The sequence below is a fragment of the Amphiprion ocellaris genome, chromosome 3 (genome assembly GCF_022539595.1).
Source record: "Amphiprion ocellaris isolate individual 3 ecotype Okinawa chromosome 3, ASM2253959v1, whole genome shotgun sequence".
Lineage (NCBI taxonomy): Eukaryota > Metazoa > Chordata > Actinopteri > Pomacentridae > Amphiprion > Amphiprion ocellaris.
Window position 1 is genome coordinate 2,733,359 of NC_072768.1, and position 19,635 is coordinate 2,752,993.

Below are 19,635 nucleotides of genomic sequence, written 5' to 3' on the forward strand. Positions count from 1 at the left end.
TAACAGCCACAGATATCATCATGAAAATTATTTTCTGTATGTTTCTGGCAGCAGTTTTAAATACTGAACAAGTAAAGCAGACGCAGTGAGCTCTTCCAACTCTTACATCTGTTATTCTTTGGCAGTATTTCTGCTCAGAACTGTTTTCTGCCACCGTTTTTCTGGGACCTGTAGCACTAAATCACACTTGCTGCTACAATCAATAACCACAGGCGTCCACCAATTAATCAAGACTGAAATCTTAAAGACCATGAACACTGAAATAAGCCCCAAACACTGTTATGCATCATCCATTACTGGCCATTCTCGTCAACGTATTTTCACTCAATTTCACTAAAGACTTGACAATTTGATCAAAAGGAATATAAAATCTCAGCGAACGTAGAGGGAGATGAGTGACACGTCCCTACGTTTCTTTGTAGAAGGATAAAAGAAAGAAAACGCACTGATGTGGAGGGAGAAAAACAAAGAGGAAAAGGCACTGAGAGCTCATGGAGGGGAAGCAGGTCAGACGTGATACAAGAGCCGGCCTGATGGATGTGATTGCACTCCGTGAACCGGCAGAAGTCACAGCCTTTCTTCCCTTTGTTCAATAAAAAAAAAAAACTTACTCAAGCATGCTGCAGACACATTAAAACAATACAGCCCGAGAAGCAAAGATGCACCTCGGATGTCAAAAAAAAAAGAACGACGCAGGACAGGTTTGTGCAAATAAAAGCGAGGCAGTGAATTCTACCAGTGGGAGCAAAAAAAATGGAGGCTTCACAGAGAGGGTTTGATGGCTACCTGCAGGGCATGAGAGAGAGGAAAATACAGAGGGTGTATATGTGTGTCTGTGTGTGGATTCTTCAGAGATCAGCAGCTAGTTTCTGTCTCACCTTGGATGACTTCTGGCTAAAGTTAACTTTCTTTTGCAGCTTTAATTCTCTGTAATTATCAGCATTCTGCAACCTACAGACAAAGAAAACTCACAAATCTCTGCCAGGCAACAAAATCAGAGCTAAAGAGGCATAACTAAACCCCAGCCCAGAAATAACCAGTGGTTTCACAGTATTCGTGCCACTGTCTTACCTCTTCGTTTTCGATCTTCAGAGTAGCCAGGCGAGACTGCAGCTGCTGGAACCTCAGGATGAGTTCCCCGTTCACTGGCGGCTGCACCGAGACGTGACACACCTGGAGGGAAGAGAAAACACAACCTGAAATTTCAACCTACTGTGGGAACAAAGTCACGTAAGCCCTGGTTAAAACAGGATGCAGGGCAAACCTCAGTGACTTCTGCCAAATGAATCCAGACAGCCACACAACAACAGCTAGTAAACAGACATGATATCAGTGTAGTGCCAGCCAAACAGTAAAACTTAACACATGCTGAGCTACATGACTGCCGGGAGAGGAATAACACATGATTTGTCAAATTCAGTGCCCCATAAAACCTGAGCCGGCAGCCGAGACGCAGTAAAAAGCTGCACTTAAGCCACTGAATATCAGACCTCATTAAGTCTGAGACTTTTTTAATAAACTCCAAATTTACTTTGGTGTATCTGCAGCGCAGAGAATACATGGCTGGAAAACAAAACAATTCAAAACTTATTTTAGCGGTTTTTGTTTCCCGAAATACACTTTTGATCATTTTTAGTGTCCCAATTTAATTTTACATCCCAGAACAAATACACAATTATTAGATATGATGATCAAAACACTACTGTTAAGCGCGCTACGTACCTCGTCTCCCATGTGAGGCTGGAACTCAAACTTTGTCGGTGGGCAGAAAGCCGTGGGGTACATCTCCATGAACCTCTGTCGGTCACTCCGTGGGTCCAGACTGTCCACGGCATTTTCGATGATGTCCAGACCCTCGTGCCGTGACGTCTCCAGGTTGTATTCTGCCGACAGGTAGGTCCGCAGGGCCCGATTCAGACTGGCATGGTAGCCCAAGTCACAGCACTGGACAGAGGAAAAGAGGATCAGGTGAATCTTACTGATGGTGGAAAATCAGGAAAATTAATGGTTATAACAAAAACTAATGATATCAAACTAAGACAGGTCTCCTGGAAAAGTTTTACAAAGCTAGAGAAACAAAGAATCTTTGGTCTACATGTCAGCAAAATGATCACCATCTCAGGAACAAAATGATCCCAAGTATAACTGATACTATCGGCTCATATCACAAACATATTAGTATTGGTGTATACGTTGTCCAGAATGTGCCGTTACAGAACATAATGCATAATGCACTAGATGACTCTACCTCACACACACATGTGCCTATGTTCAGCAGCTCAGCACCGACTCATCAGCAATTATCACTATTTTTGCACTACAATATTTGCACTATGTGGTGGCCCCCACCACCTGCTGCTACTGGTCACTTTATTCACTTAGTCACTTTTTTGTTGTACAGTGTACTTAGATGTTAGTTTTTATTATAGTAGATGTTAGCTTTTATTATAGTATTTACTTTATCTTTATTTTTATCTCTACTATTTGTTAAATGTTTAATGTAGCAGCATTGCACCGAGTCAAATTCCTCGTTTGTGAACCTCATGAACAATGGCAATAAAACTCATTCTGATTCTGATTCTGATTCTGAGAAGCATATGGGTTCTGTAAAGCGTCTTGAGACAGTTTGACTGTGATTGGCGCTATATAAATAAAACTGAATTGAATTGAATAGAAAAAGATACTTGGGGTAATTCAGAAATAGCTTCATCACATAATTTAGCAGAGTGGCTCCGACTCTTTACAGCTCCCTAAGTACTGTCTGCAGCGCATGCAGCAGAGTACACATCACAGCTGAGCAGATATCGGTGCAGAGTCAACCGATTGAAGAATGAGGTGATGCATCAAATCCTGTTTACTATTAATTTGATATTTAAGCATTGTTTTAGACCTGTTCTGGGGGGCTAATGAAAGTTTTACATTTTTATATTCTAAAATTTATTGTAATATTTTGTAAGGTATCATAAAGCAGCACTGCTTTAGCTTTTAGGGCAACTTGTTTGAAAATTTGAGCAAGTTTATGAGAAGAAAGAAAGGAAAAGAAACCCCCCCAAAAGGTGAGATGTACCACACAAAGCTACAAATTTCTCTGTAAAAGTCTGACTTTTAGATGAATCAGAAAGACATGTCTTATTTTCATACATTCCTTAAATGACAGATGTTAGAACTGAGACACTATTTTATTTACTACAGAGGCATTAATTTAAATCCTGAATAGATGAGATGTTAATTTCTCTCTACGAAAAACACAGCAGTCCAGATGCTGAAATCATACCAGAGATATAAGTTTTGTTTTAAGATTTTTTTTTTTTAAACTGAGTCATGTTGATTTTTATAAAAGCTGACTTTTCAAATTGAGACAGATCATTAACTAATAGTCGCTAACAGTTTGTAAAATCTTTATCCCTTTTCAAAAACGTCTTACATACAGCATAGATATATGTGCACATATAGAATACCTGCCAACATATTAGTATCAGCATTCTGTACAAAATAAAAACTGCTATCTGCGACAGTCTCACAATCCAGTATCGGTCAGGTTTTAAATAATATATAAATTAACATTACTCTACGTTACTCTGCAACTAACAGTCATTTTTTTTGACTGAATCTGCCATAAATAATGTTGATGAATCATTAGTTCTTGAAATATCAGAAACTGTTCAAAAAATAAATAAATAAAAGTCTGTTACAGCTTCCTATAGCCAAATGTGACCAGAAAAAATTTGCTAAAAACCCACAAAATATGTTTGATATCCTACAGAGCTTTTTGTTGTTTTTGTTTGAAACGTGAACAATTATCAAACAATTATCAAAAAAAGGTAGTTGGTAGGATTTCTGCCAGCTGAATCCATCTTAGTGATGTTTTCTGATGCTGTGTAAGGTACATCAATATTACGATCAATTCAAAACCAAACAGTTCATTCTAACCACTTAATCAAACCCTTGAATTTCATATGCAAATAACTGACTCATGCAGTACCCAGTAAAAAAGCTAGATTGTTTCATCTGTAAATAAGACAAATTTCCATAGAAGCATCCCAGCACTCTCTGAGCCAGCAGTGCTGCCTCGCTGTTACACAACCTGAATGTTACCTCCAGGATCTCATGCTGATTTTTAACAACTAGAACCTTGGCCAAGATCTCCACTCAGAAGACACACAAGCACCAGGCACACGCAAATACAAACACACACTCACGTTTACACATATACAAACCCAAAAATGGCCTGAAGGTTCAGCAAACACGATGCCACTACCAGTCTGCTGCTTGTACACTTTGTTTTTCAACTATAAAAAGTCTCTTCATCAATAAACAAACGTGTTTGAGCCTGCACATGCACTGCATCCCACACACAGCCACGTACGCACACACACCCTGGTGAGATGTGAAGGCTTGCAAGCAAAGCGGGGAGAGGGTAATTTCAGCGCACAGCATGCCGCTGAATAGAGGTTGCATTTCTCTCTCTGCTTCAGTCCTGTCTGGAATATAAAACCCCAAACACTTGCAAAAAAAAAATCCTGGCCTTCTCCTGTTTCCTTAGAAACACCACAGAAAGTGGTGCAGTAAGTTTATTTCTCAAAAAAAATATAATAACCCAGGCGAGTCATGATAATAAATAAGTCATGTTTATCAGTGTGGTAGCAGAAAGGTCAAACAAAGCAATCTGTTTGCACAGAACGAGTTCTGGAGTGAATGGAGTTATGAATCACGGCTGGAAATGACAAAAGCAGGGTCAGGGTCACTCCCACTCTTCATTCAGATTTTCAGAAAGATGTGGAAAAATGAATTCAAAACCGTGACATGATGTCAGAAATACACAGTATAACTAAAAATAATGAGAGGGATTTCAATAATGACATGGAGAATGGAAGGAGGAAAGAATGGTTTTCATCACAAAAGTTAATAAGCTGCTTTAATTCTGTCCTGCACTGTAATTTCCATCCCACAGTCTGGTGTCCGAAAGTCTCTTTTATATTAGGCCCAGCTGCTTAAGTCATCAGCCTCCGTTGATTATGAATTCAAATCTCTTCTAAAGGTCAGTCAAAACACCCTTGAACAGTAATTCGTCTTCTGCAAGAGAAGCACAAAGAAACATTCGAAAATCTTCACCAGATGGGAAAAAGTCACATAAAATGACTCCAAAGTGGGAGCTCTGTTTATGTAACGGCCAAAAAGAATCGCTCTACTGAAGATGAAATTATCTCAGAACACAGCTGACAAAATCTGGCACTTTCATACTTACATCTATCAGGTCCGACAGGTCGTGGATGTAGTATTTGAAAACGGACGAGTTTGTCGCCTCCAGTGTCAGCAGGTACTCGTTCCGGGCTTTGATCGACTTCAGCTTGTTCTCCGAGTACTTGGCTTGACGCTGATGAGAGAATTAGAAGGCAAGAATGAGAAACAGACAACAACAGAGCGAGCGAGACGGAATGAATTTAATGAGCGGAGAATTGCCTTTTGACAAGTGATTGTGCTTTAATGTCTCTGCACGCGCTGCGACCCACAGAGCTGGGACTGGATTAGTGGCAAAACAACATTTTCAATAAACATTAGAGAAGAAAACAGTTAAATTCTGTTATAAATAGCTAAAAAAAAAAAAGAAGGAACAAGAGCGGAGAAAGAAAAAAGACTCAGACTAAAAACATCCTGCGTCCTTCAGTTCAACGTCCATCTGTCTTTAACCTCCACTTCCTCCAGACTAGACGAGCATGAGGCTGCTAGTTAGTCACCATCTACTGACCAATGGGCTGACTCAGACACTGCTAAATCATCCATATTTTAACACTTCCCAAACGCATTCCTGGAAAAACTGCTAAAAAACAATCCATTCCTGTGGACTTTAATCATTTGCCACAGAGATTTAACAGGCAACAGGCCTATTCTCAGAAAACAAAACCTGTTCATCTGGCTGTATTCACCGTGTTTTCTCCTTTACTTGGGTTAGGGAGAGAAAAAACTGTGCTGTACACCAAATGTAAGTTTCCTGCAATTGCATCTAACATCAAACGTTTAAAATCCTGAACAAAAGTTTTATATTCTTGAGACTTAAGATGCACAATGCCTAACTGAAAAGTGAATATTGTGATGATTTCTTTTAGTTTAACCATCTGAACCTCAAGAAGTTTGTGGACAATTTTCTCATTTTTCACAGCAATATAGAGGCCTGCACCTCTATGGAAACAGCAAAACTACGTTTAGAGGCAGAGAGAACTCAAAAACCTTGCTTTTTGTAGAATAAATAAAAAGCTATAATGACACAAACCAGTAAAAAAGTTTTTCCGAGTGCTCACAGGTGTAACCAATGCATGAATAAAGTTTACCATACATATTTGGCTTCTTACGTCTTCTATATTTGCTCCCAATCCATGTAAACAAAGCCTGCAGTTCAGCCCAATTCAGCGACAAAAGTACCAGAATTTTCATCACGTGATTGTTGTTCACAGCTGAGTGAACGGAATCTGGTTACTGCAAACAGTTTATTTGCAAAAATATTAAAGCAGACATGTAGAATAATGTTATTTTCATAAAATACAATGATTTTAGGATTAGATTCAGTTAATCTGTCTAACAGAACAGCAAGTCCCGAGAAGTAGTCCAAGGACAGTTGGACAATTTCAACTTTCTGACAGCTTCTGATTTTAGGCTTAGATTTGCTTATTTCCAGATGAAACCACAAGTCACACATGATTAATTCAAGGACCGTCGGAAGGTTGAAAATCTGCCAATTTGTCCTGTTTTTACAGTTCCTGGCTCTGATAAATGGTCTTATTTCTGTGATTTTTTAGAAAAATAAGAGGCCTTGAAACTTCCAGCAGGTTTTGGGATTCAGAGGGTTAAATATATTCATCACAAATTGGATTAAAATATTTCATGATTGTGGACTTGTGGCATTTTACCTTCTCTTTCATCTTCTCTATCTTCTTCACAGAGCTGCGCCGCTGGTATTTGTCCTCCATGCGGATGCTGAAGACGGGATCGCCCCTTCCGATCTGCTTCTCCTCCTGCTTCTCGGCCTCCTTCAGCTTGCTCTCAGCGCTGATGCTCTCTGAGTGGTACATGTGGTAGGTTTTCATGACCTGGAGACACACAAATGTTGATCAAAGAAAAGAATCTTTACGGCCTCTTTGTCACGATTTTACTGTCAAGACCAGAAAAAATGGCAACATCCTGAAACTGCGCCGTCTTGGTTAAAAAATGTTCAGTGTCAGGTCAGTTTCTGCAGGTCAGAGGTCAGAATAATCCATCTTCATAGTGGAGACTGACCTTTTAAAACCCACAACTAAGGCTTCTCTCCTTTGACCCACTCATTCATCACACATCGATTCAACTCATCTCACAGCAGGACGTTCCTCTCTCAAACCAAACACAGACTCTCTTCTGGCTTTTTACATGTGGGACTCATTTAACCACAACGACCACAAATCCCAGCAGCGAAATCTAAATATTAAAAAAACTAGTTTCCTTCACTGCCTATTATTTAAAAACAAAAAAAAAATATTCTAAAGTAGATTAGGGTTTTTCGTTCTGGTCATTACAAAGAACAACAAAAAAGCATTTCAAAGTCATTTTACTGACGATATTTGTTATGTTCCTTTTTCAGAAGAAATATGTCATAATGGGTCCAAAAAAACAGATTTATCATATTATTAGCATGTATTTTATTTTTTATGTCTGCATTGTTGTGCTTTATGTTGGTTAAACATGCAGCAAATGCTTCTTACATATATTTCTTTTTATTAGAGCTATAATTGAAAATAAGATGAACCTGTTCACCCTAGTGCAGGGGCGTCAAACTCATTTAAGTTCAAGGGCCACATTTAGCCCAGTTTGTCCCAAGTGGGCCGGACCAGTAAAATCACAGCATAATAACCTAGAAATAACCACAACTCCAAATGTTTCCATTTGTTTTTGTGCAAAAAAGTGCATTCTAACAAAAAACAACAAAAACAACACAAAACATTACAAAAATGAGATGCAATGTGACGAAAATGAGACAAATGACATGAAACAGAGCAAAAAATCAGACAAAAAAACTTAGACAAAAAAGCAACAAAGCGACAAAAAATGGACGCAAATGACACAAAAAAGAAACAAAATGACAAAAAATAGACAAAAAACACAAGCGAGACAAAAAGGAAACAAAATGATAAAAACGTGAGACAAACAACAAAAGTCAGACAAAAAACAACAAACAAGACAAAATATTACAAAAATGAGACACAAAACAACAAAAGAACAAAGAACAATCTCGTATTTTACTTTAGGATGAAAACAACTTGTCATGGTCTAGAAATTATTTTACATTTATAGTTTTACAAATTTACAATTTGCAGCTAATGTCTTTGTAATTTTTGACACTTTGCAAAGTCGTCCCTCGGGCCGGATTGGACCCTTGGCCGGTTTCGGCCCGCAAGCCGCATGTTTGACATCCCTGCCCTGGTGCCTTAACACTAACTATTGTATATGAGAAATGCATTACCTCAAAGTTTGAGTCATCATTCTCATTTAGAGTTAATGTGTTACTCATCCTACTTCATTCAACCATTAGGAAGTGACTCCATTGTATACAGCAGGTAAACCACAAAATACAAATAATGATTTCTTCAAGAGAGCTGGGAGATTCTGAAAGTTTTATTAACAGCACTGATGAATCACTGGCTGTGGGGGAAACAGTGAGCTAAATGTATCATACTAACGTGGAGATATGAGTAGGAGGATCCTCACTGATGCAAAATCAAGACTTTAGAGGAAGAGAGGAGACAGGAAGGGGAAATAAAATAGGTGGAGATGAGGTGGAGAGGAAATGAGATGAGAACAAAGAAGGAAATAAGAGAAGGGAGGAAATGAAAGGAGATGAGGACAAACAAAAGGACACAGGAGGAGAACAGGGAAGAAGGAAGGAAATGAGGGGAAACATGCAACCTGCTCAGAAGAATGTCTAAAAATCTTTCTTAAAATAATCAGAAATAAGGATGACTTTCTTTGACATGCTTAGCAATTTTCCTTTTTGTGCAATACATATGTTAAAAAATGATTAACTACAGTGTGTTACTTTCTCTCAAGCTTTTTATAACATGGATTCGGTCCTCTGTGAAGCTAAATGAGCCTCGGTTCATGGCAGTTGGCCAAATGTACTGAAGTGAGCACAAGGGCAGAAAATACATTCAAACGCCCAGGAGACGGCAGCAATATAGAGCACCAGTGGTTTAACCTGGAATGAACCAACTCCAGCAAATTACAGCTCCACAACCTGTGTATGAAACACACTTGTCTGCACAAAACCTCAACTCCAGTGCAAATAGAAACGCACCCATCTGAAAATCTAAACATCCTTCCCCCAAACGGAGTTATTTCTGTATGTGTGGAACAACAAAGCGAAGCCTGATTTGTCTGGAGCTCTTCGCCTTTGGTGGGGTTTGGCCTAACTGGAACCATTTTAGAGATGGGTGACTGACCTTGGGCCCTGTACTCCTCACTTACTGGTCTGGAGTCTGCCACGGCTGTGTTTACTTTGCTGCTCTTTTTAGAGGGACATATTTAGAGACGGACCAGACCTGTTATTTCATTGGAGGAGGCCGACATGGGGACTGTGGCTGTCTGATGCAATAGCAGTCCAGTGTGTGTGTGTGTGTGTGTGTGTGTGTGTGTGTGTGTGTGTGTGTGTGTGTGTGTGTGTGTGTGTGTGTGTGTGAAAGAGAGAATATGTGTGTCCTCCCACTGGGGATAAACCAGGTCAAATCCAGAGTGTGGACACTGGTGAGAGTGACACACATTGACTTTGGAGTAACACATTGTTGTGTTTGGAGCAGCACAAGGAAGTGTCACCAGTGTAGTCCTCTATAGTGTGTAACTGGAGACTCTATAGGCAAACTGAAGTGCTTTTTCCTCCATCTCTCGGGAGGGCACAACAACTACCTCGCCTTGTGTTGCCATCAGTGTGCATTGCAGGTTGCCATGACAACCAGTGGGGAGACTAACACAATAACGTTGACTGTTACTCTGTCAACTCCATCAAGCTTACATGTTTCCATAAAAACACGGCAAATATCAATCAGCCACCACATTAAAACCACAAACAGGTAAAATGATCATATGAATATGATGCAATGTCATTTTTTGGCAAACTTTAGGTGTTGTGAATGTTACGTTGACATATACTATCCATCTGAACCATGTTCGACAAAGCAACAAGCCTCTACAACAGCAGCAGGAAGGTGCAAAAACTACTCCAGAACTGCTTGAGGAACACAACCAAGAGCTCTGACGTTAATTCTACCTTAAAACTCCACCGATCCCAATCTGATCGAACATCTGCGGGACGCGTCAGAACATGCCAGATGTACAAAGATTACATGCAGCAACCTACAGGACTCGAAGGGTCTGTGCACAACATGAACTACATGACACCCTCGGAAATCATGTGGTGTAAATGCTATGTTATTAGTGCATGAGCTCCACATTATGCAATAAAAACCAAGCCTTGATTTCTTTCATTCATTTTATTTGTCTCTGAATTTACTTGCATCTAATAGTCTGCAGCATATGTAAGATATTAAAAGAAGGTAGCAGGCCAGCAGGGCTGATGGCTGTAGTTAAGGCAGCGGAATTAGCTATTGATTCATGATTTAAGTAGATGCACCAACGATGCCTGAGCCACACACACACACACACACACACACACACACACACACACACACACACACACACACACACACACACACACACACACACACACACACACACACACACACACACACACACACACACACACACACACACACACACACACACACACACACAGCAACTTACACCAAATGCATTGAATATAGCAGATGAAACGGCATTTTTTATAAATCAGGCTGCATATGTTTGATGGTCTGGTGAAATGTTAATGCTAAAGCTTTGAGACGATTTAACCTCTGAGTATAAAGGTCCGCAGCCACAGCTATGTTTGCCGTTCTGGGTTCCTCAAAACATATATGCAGAGTTTCCTGGTAAGCTCGTGGTCTTAAGCACAAACCACGTAATGTACCTAATTCTGACTGGGGAGCTCTGTTGCATGTAGAGTGGCTCGCTCTTTTCAGATGCTATTCTACCCATCTACTGAGAATCTATACAGCGAGTCGCTATTTGGCTCCAACCTCCCAGCGTGGCTTTGCGTGACTTTGTTTTTAAGAGCAAGAGAACACAGCTGATGAGAGCCATTAAAAACAGAATTTGCACTCTAATGAGTCGAGCTAACATAAAGCTGATACTTAACCGCTTTCAATAGCTGGTTCATGAGGTTAAAGGAGATTATTTTATGCTTTTGTACTGTAAAAGAAAATGTCCTGCTGTCTGAAATGTCACTCTGGTGGTGTGTATTCACTTGAATATTCAACATAATATCCTTTAGATATCTGATCCGAGCTGCAGGGTTAAAGATATCAAGCTGTTACTGATATTTAGAAATTATTTAGCGCAGCGCTATAAACCACCACAGCAAAGATGAATGTACTTAAGTGCATTAGTGGAAACAGGCAGTCGCTGCTACTTACTGTGTATAGCTCATTTAGGACTTTCATTAAGTCTTCCTGGAGCTGAAAGGCTATTTCCTTGCTCTGAAAAAGAAACGGAAAGAAAAAACAATTAGATCAATGCAGAAAATCACTATTAGGACACACAAAAAAGCACACAAATAGCTAATGCTCCTTTAAAACCAACACAGTGGCACTGCTTTGTCAGTATTATCTGCTGTGAGTGAGCTGTTCAGCAAATGCCCACAATTTACTGTATATTAGGTTTACATAAATGACCAGACGCCGACCTTGTTTCAAATAGTACACACTCAAAACAGAAAACGGTGCATTTATCATTCTGTGTCAAGGACGGGGTTTCTGTGTGAAAGTGGTGTCAATGTCATGATAGCTTTTCCACTTAAATCATCGAACACAGCTTAAGTTTCTCTGTCCACATGCTCAACACATTAGCTGGCCCCCACGACTGAATGTAAAAGATTTCTTCCAAATATGCTAACTCAATCAGCCATGCCACAAGGCTGACTCAGTAATACTATCACACACACGCCCACATTAATGCATCTCACGGTTGTGGGATACAGTTTAACAGCAATGGTGTGATGGATTTAGAGGGCCTTTTTCTATTCATTTAACTGTAGAGCTTCCATATTTCCTTCACACTGACCCATATACTGTATCACATGTTTATGAGATTATGAGTCATGACAATGAATTTTTGATCTCTCCACTGCAGTCGATACTACGCACTGCTACCTGGATGATGTTACAGTCTTGGCCTGCAACGCCAGGGTTTTCTGTAACCCAATTATTCTCAGACAAATCTCATTCTGGGAGCCGCTCCCAGCAAAAGCCTGCATGAGGGCTCTGAGAGGGCATCAAGTCACCGACCGCAGTGGGATAAAGTAGTGATCGACTTCTGATCAAGAAATGGAGAGCACTGCAGGATTATTTTCAAATGGACATGATGGTGGAATATAAATTGAAGTTTAATCTACAACTGAAGTCAGTCAGTATTAAATGTATTCTGTGGAGTTTTTAACCATAGCAGCTCTGCAAAGTGATGTTTTTAGAAGTGGGCCCCGATTTTGTTATTTGTTGTCATATCCCCAAATCTGCAAGAGTCTGTGTGAACCCCCCAACATAACGGCCAAACTTCGTAGTAGCCCAACTATGCTATAAGGCAGCGGTGTTGAACATGCGGCCTGTGGGCCAAAAGCGGCCCTCCAGAGGGTCCAATCCAGCCAGCAGGATGACTTTGGAAAGTGTAAAAAATTACAGAGAAGACATTAACTGCAATTTGTAAATCTATAAATCTGAAAAAAAATTCTAGACCATGACAAGTTGTTTTGATCATAAAGTAAAATACTAGATTGTTCATTGTTCTTTTGTCGTTTTGTGGCTCATTTTTGTAATATTTTGTCTTCTTGTTTTTTGTCTGACTTTTGTTGTTTGTCTCATGATTTTGTTTCTCGTTTGCGTCGTTTTGTGATTCCTTTTTGTCTCGCTTGTGTTTTTTGTCTTATTTTTGTCATTTTCTGTTTTGTGTATCCTTTTTCTCATTTTGTGTTTTTTTTGTCTCACTTGTTTGTCTTTTTTGTCTAATTTTTTATCTTTTTGTCTTGTTTTGTGTCGTTTGTCTCATTTTTTTGTTATTTTGTTTCAGATTCTTGTCATTTTGTGTCTCATTTCTGTAATATTTTGTCTTGTTTTTGTTGTTTTTTGCCCTTTTTTAATGTGACTTGTCATTTTGATCATAAAGTAAAATACTTTATCATTCAGTTCCAGGTAGCTGTGACTAAATGTGTTCCTTTGTAGACACTCTGATGTGGAAGTTGTAATGTGGAAATGATAAACTGAAGCTGAATGTTGTTGAAATTGAATTTATTTTTCTTTAGAAATTACCAGTTGTTCATGATGCTTTATAAAAATAAAATTCCTTAAATGTGAATATTTTGTGCACTAAAACAAAGGGAAACAAGGAAATCCTCATTTAGAAACTTCTCAACAGTCTGCGAAGTACAAATCTGTTACGTGCCACTCGGTAGGAAAATTCACAATGTCTAAGTTCACAATTTGTGTTATTTCCTCACGATCAATTTATCCTATACGTCTTGTTTAAAATTTGCCAAAAATAAACTGTTAAGTCGAGCAAGATTCTGCAAATAGCAAAAGATGTTGCAGTCCTTGTGCAACTGTGCTGAGCCATTAGAGAACTAGCTGTGAGCAACAGTCACATGACAGAAATTCAGGGATTTTTAAGCTGAACTGGGTTGAACTACAGGCTGTACTTAGACAGAGAAAACAGAAGAAAACTTTTACTTTTAGCTGCCTGGTTCCTTGGCGTGATGTTGTCTCTAATTTTTATTCTCTGACTTTTTGATTTTTAATTCCTAACTTTAACCCTCAATCTTATCCTTTAATTTTTAAAATTGCCTAGTTCCTTTGTTTGTTATGATTGCAAATCTAGGTAATTATTCATTAAATTTATTATCATTTTTACTATTTATTTCTAACTGACTGCTCTGACTTGTCTCCTGTATCTCGTTTGATGGTCTCTGTGTTGCATTTTTAACTGTCAAAGCACTTTGTGAACACTGTTCTTAAGGCTGCTATGTAAATAAAGTTTGTATTATTATTATTATTATTATTATAAAAGTGTGGAAGAAAACTAAAAATGTAAGTAATAAGATATCTATAGTTTGACGAGTTGCAAATTATTTTTAAGTACTGGTAACACCTTGTGTATAGTCACCACCCACAGGCCCATCATGAGCCAGAATAATCCTGTACAGTTATATTTTTATATGATTTATAATGGTTGCAACTCCTGGCATGAGCTAACACTATCAACTTGTCTCCAGTTCAATTAATTTTTATTATATTACATGCTTTTAGTTGTGCTTCAGTCATTTTATACTAGCTCCTCACATGCTACAGCTGTGTGGTTAGGGCAATAGTATACTAAACGATAGTGTAATTCTGAATCATAACTCAACGATACAGTGTATGGAATTTCCTGACTTGAGATCAGATGAGTCACACTCTGTTGCCTCATACACTTGTGGTTTCTTGCAAGTGTTGGCAACAGGTAGCTAAGAAGCTCTACTCTAGTCAAACACCTCATTAATCCCAGCAAGATGCTCATCCTCACACTGAATCACATCAATTTCCAGCTATAACAGGACTGTAAGTATGCAACAGACAAAAATACACAACCTCTCGCTCCTGTTGTTTACAGGTCGCTCACAGGTAAAGCTGTACATGGTCCCAGCATGTGAACAGACAGCAAAGAGGATTACGCTCTCAGTCAGTGGCTGCCAGGCTGACATCTGAAATTAGAGAGTCACGCTATGTGACCTGGCCAATCAGCAACACCTACCTAACTACCACCTGGGCTGTCAGTCTCCTGATTTGAGCTCTTACTTAATCGGGGGAGAAAAAAAAAGAGCATGTAAGCCTGGATAACGGAAATCTAGAGACACCAGACTTGGAAAAAAGGTAACCTCAGGCATCTCGAAGAATGTGGGAAAATCCATTAGCAAGCATCAGCTCAGTGGACAGAACCTTTGACTATCTGTCAGATCTAACACACATCAGCTCGTCCCCATTGAGAAGGCTGGGAAGTGATCCAAAGCTCAATGAAAAGCCTTCTCAGGGATCTCATGAACTGCCAGAGTGTGTGTGTGGGTGAGTGGGAAGTAAAGCCAAAGATGACAGTAGCATTCAAGACATGTGCAGAGTGCTTTTCACCACAAAACCTACACCTCACAGCGTTTTAAAATCTTGAATAATCTCACCTTTCCAACTGTTGCTGAATGTAACTCACACATACCTCAAATTACAAGCGCTAACAGTCGCTTATCAAAGGCCGCGCTGTCTAACCGATGTCGCTGATTTCATTTACGCAACTTATCCTCTTTAATTTTAAAGGAATTTCAGTTGGGGGGTTTTCAATTCTGGCTAATTCATTAAAAGGATCCTACAAATGGGTTTTCCCTTTTAAGTTCATACCATCTGTATTCCAACCACATCAGAAAGATGGAACAACCCCAGAGAGGAGAAACCAAGGCAGCCTTCAGGGAGTGGTGGGTTTCATATTGCCACTGAGATTAATCATGGTGTAGTGATGGCAGTTGTATACCCCCAGGGCCTGTGTGTGTGTGTGTGTGTGTGTGTGTTGTTCAGTATAGATCAGTGTCTTGTCACTGTAACATAGACTTTAACCAAATGACAGAGTAATCCTTTCATTTAAATGTAAAAGGAATAGTTAAAAATCATTAGAATCACAATAACTGATTTGACATCGTTACTCTGGTTTAGCATATTGACTGGAACATAAGCTGCCTCATTTACATAACGTTCTGTCTTTGTTTGTTTGTTTTGTCCACAGACAACCAGAAGAAATGCAAAAGACAAAAATGAAGATTTGCGGTTTAAAGATGTGTTGAAGCATAAACTGTTTGCCAACAGTTCTATCTCCAAATATAACATATGTAAAGTCAGAGAGCACAGATTTTGGTTTCAATAAATGGTACTAAACTTAACCGTAAACGTTAACTGTCGCTGTTGTCTGCCAAGAATTATCATCACAAAACTCCTCATAAAACCACTGTCTTCTTTCCACAATCCTGATCATGTAAAAGTTGAATAAACAAGTTTGTTAGTGAGTGTTAGAGCTGTTGGTAGGTATAGTTTAGCGGTTTCTCCCACTTGTAATGTATATTTTTAAAAATTAGTGTATTAGAAGGTGTTGTTCCATCACAAACCATCATCATATCTAAACTTAAAATCATAATATATCATCAAAATCCTTTTATTTACATATCTCATTTAAAAATTTGCCAAAAACAAAACATCTGTATTAGCCAGATTCTGCAAAAAATAAAAATTTTGCACCCCTTGATGCAACTGTGAAGCCATTAGTGACTCAATTGTGGTCAAAACTAAAGTCACAAATATTTTGTGATTTTTTTAGCTGAACTGTGCTGAACCGCTGACTATTTTTACACAGAACTGATTGGACACAAACATGGGAATATAATAAATATGTATAAGTAATAAAATATACATTTCTCTAGTATTGGTAACGCCTGGAGGTAGTTATACATGCATGCTAATTTCATGCAATTTCAATTTTTTCAAAATAAATTGTTAAAGAAATTCAGTTTTAATGTTTCCATTTTATATGACTTATGGCGTTATAACTTGATCATACTGCACAGTAACATTTTTGAGTTCTGTCCACTTCTAGCCATGGTTGTGGTATCTCCATAGACTTTATATTGCAGTAAAAAATGTGTTCACAGTGAGGGAAAATGTGCCAAACACCACACACCCAGAAACTGCTTGAGGTTCAGATGGTTGTCTTATCCCGCTCTTATTAATTTGGCTAATTAGTGTTCTGGACTGTTGCTTTTAGACACACTGTATCATTATGTGTCACTTTGAGCAAACATCAAATGTCTACTATAAATAGTTCATTTTCACAGCAAACTTTTTGACTTGTCATAGTTGGAAAAGCTCAGTTGATGCTAATAACATTGAGAGTAGCAGGACGTTGAGACTGAAGCAAAAATGGAACTCAGCTACAATAAAGTTCATTATTTATATGTGCACCTTTCCTTCTGTGACATGTTTCGCCGCTGGAAAACTTCGAAACTGCCTTAAGCCTTTGGAAACCCACCTCTTAGCTGCAGCCACAGAACGTGACTTTCATGAATAAAACAGGGCAGAAAGAGTAAAACAAAGAGCCAGCTGTATGAATAATGGAAACTGAATACATGTGATCAGATCTGTTCAAGCATAAAGAAAAACAGAGAGGTCCACTAGTTGACTTTTGTGTTCAAACACAAAAACGGGTTGTTTGTAAAGGAATTTATGGCTGCCTTTATAAAGTGACCGCAAAGCTGCACTGAAGAAATAAACGCACAAGCCAAACGACAAACAGGTCAACCGGAGGATGTTGACAGAGACACCAGGGCTACTCTGGGATCCTCCTCTGTCGCTGCACTTCACAGCGTGAAACCTGAACATACAAGGACATAAAAACACGGGTCTTTTGATGTGCAGGACGGATGACAACAGTGCAGCTGCCTCCTCGAAGCTGCGAGGGAGCCCACGTAACATGGGGGACTTCTCTGTTGTTTGTGCCTCGTTATTGAGGCTCTGCTGAGATCAAAAGGCTCAGGGAGGCTTTAATTAGAGGGTGAGCTGTGTCTCAGGTCTCCTATGAGCTGGGACCTCCCACCAGGCTGCTGTTTGTCTGAACAATGTCACCTGGATCCACCGAGAAACTTTAAAGGGGCGACAATTTCATAATGTGGTGAGATATTGCACATACTGCAGCAGCGGTGATGCAGGTGGAGTAATGACAGGACAAGCGTGCCGCTACACTACCAAAGAGTTTGTGAGGATTTGGCAAAGTGCCATCAGAGTTGTATTGAAAATGTAAACCAGCACTGAAAGTAGTCTATCATTACAATCATCAAAGTACGTTGAGTCAGGGGAGGCAACGAGACTAACCTCTGAAAAACGACTGGTTCACATCTGGCCTCATTAGTAGAACCATGAGCCTTTAAACACTATCAAAAGGAAATGACTGCTGCTGCTTCCTGTTTGTGTGCTGGGGGTTCGAGTGAGTATTTAAAGAGCAAATCACAACCATCTAGAGATGTTTATCACGTTCGAAACGAACCTAAACTTCTTGAAGATCGAGGGGTTTGCTGCAAAGTGGATCAAGAAAAAGGAGCGAACACAGGGAGAGAAAAAGTTCAAAACTGACACAAAGACACTCCTTCTGAAGAAAAGACACTTTGTAATTTAGGTCTGTGGTGAGTTCATGTGACTCCTGCAGCATAGGAGCTCATAATCTGCTAGGGAGTTGTCATCTTTGTGGTGGAACAGGCAGCGGCTTGGTTTTGGTCATGAAGCCACGGGAGACGGAAGGAATACTGATCTGAAACTGTGGTAGCCAAGGTTCCACTGCATTACTCTAATTCAGAAAACTAAACCGCAGGAGCCCAACAGAGCATCATACCATCAAAGCTGAATATATACTGTACATATCCTACATATCAGGAAAGTAAGTACACACTGATGTCAGATAAACGGGTTAATTAAAAAGGAAAGACTGCTGGTATAACATGAGGGACTGGAGACATCGCTGCCCAATGTGACCGCCATGAAAAATCTGGATTGTGTTAGCGGTGAGTTCAAATGTTTGGTGAATCAAAGTAAAAAGTTACATCCGACCTCTTCTAGTAGAGGTCAAACATCAGTATAGTGAAAAGGAACTTTTCACTATACTCAGCGGGGGAGGTTGTGGCAGTCCAAAAGAGATGAGGAAGTGGTGCATTAAATAATAAAAGTGAATTTGTGATAAACATAATTCACATGAGAGCAGAGAGAAATGAGTGCTGTATTTTAATTGGTATATTAAAGTTCCGAGATGAGCAAAGCCAACACTGGCGTCCTCTGCAGATATGTTGTCGTCAGCTAATTTATTTACAGGCCTCCAGACCAACTTTTTACATCGGTTGCAACTAACTTTTTCAATTAAGTGCACCCAAAATTTTACCGTGTTGAATAATACATTATAAAGGCACACTGATAATTTCTTAGAACATGACATAATCAGTATGTCAATGTTTTGCACATTTAACATGTGTTTTTTCCTAACCATGACTTGAAGTTAATAAAAAGGTGACTCCTCTTTGGTTATATTATAAGCTATTTGTTTTATTATCATTCCTGACTCCTGGTTGCTGCTCTGCTGATCATGTACCTGTCATGGTGCAGGATGATTATTTTTTAACGCTTCAATTCGGAACATCAATGTTCTGACAGCAAAAGCACTATACCGCAATGCAATATGTTGGCAGTTTTATCATATCTAAGTGTCTCCCACAGGTTAAGAGTTTATTTGTGGTGGTGGGTAGCGCAATGTGACTGTTGAGCATTTGGAGACTAATACAGTTTAAGAGGGGTAACCTGGGTTGCTCTCTGAAGTTACAAAAACATATGCAGTATGTTGCAAATTTTTCCTAAATTTTTCACATGCTTAGATAAACACTATGATGCAGCTTAGCACAGAGAAGCTTCTAGTCTCCCC

General features: G+C 39.3%; 1 protein-coding gene across 6 annotated transcripts in view; it reads right to left on the reverse strand.

Annotated features, from left to right (window-relative positions):
- The window catches only part of srgap1a (SLIT-ROBO Rho GTPase activating protein 1a), a 97,085-nt gene that overhangs the window by 36,703 nt on the left and 40,747 nt on the right, over window positions 1-19,635 (reverse strand). For all 6 annotated transcript variants that reach the window (XM_023281323.3, XM_023281325.3, XM_023281322.3 and 3 more), the window contains exons 4-8: window positions 11,544-11,606; window positions 6,903-7,082; window positions 5,246-5,374; window positions 1,723-1,944; window positions 1,072-1,173 (exon numbers count right to left, since the gene is read on the reverse strand). In XM_023281323.3, the coding sequence (XP_023137091.2) occupies window positions 1,072-1,173; window positions 1,723-1,944; window positions 5,246-5,374; window positions 6,903-7,082; window positions 11,544-11,606 (696 nt within the window). The remainder of the gene's footprint in view (window positions 1-1,071; window positions 1,174-1,722; window positions 1,945-5,245; window positions 5,375-6,902; window positions 7,083-11,543; window positions 11,607-19,635) is intronic.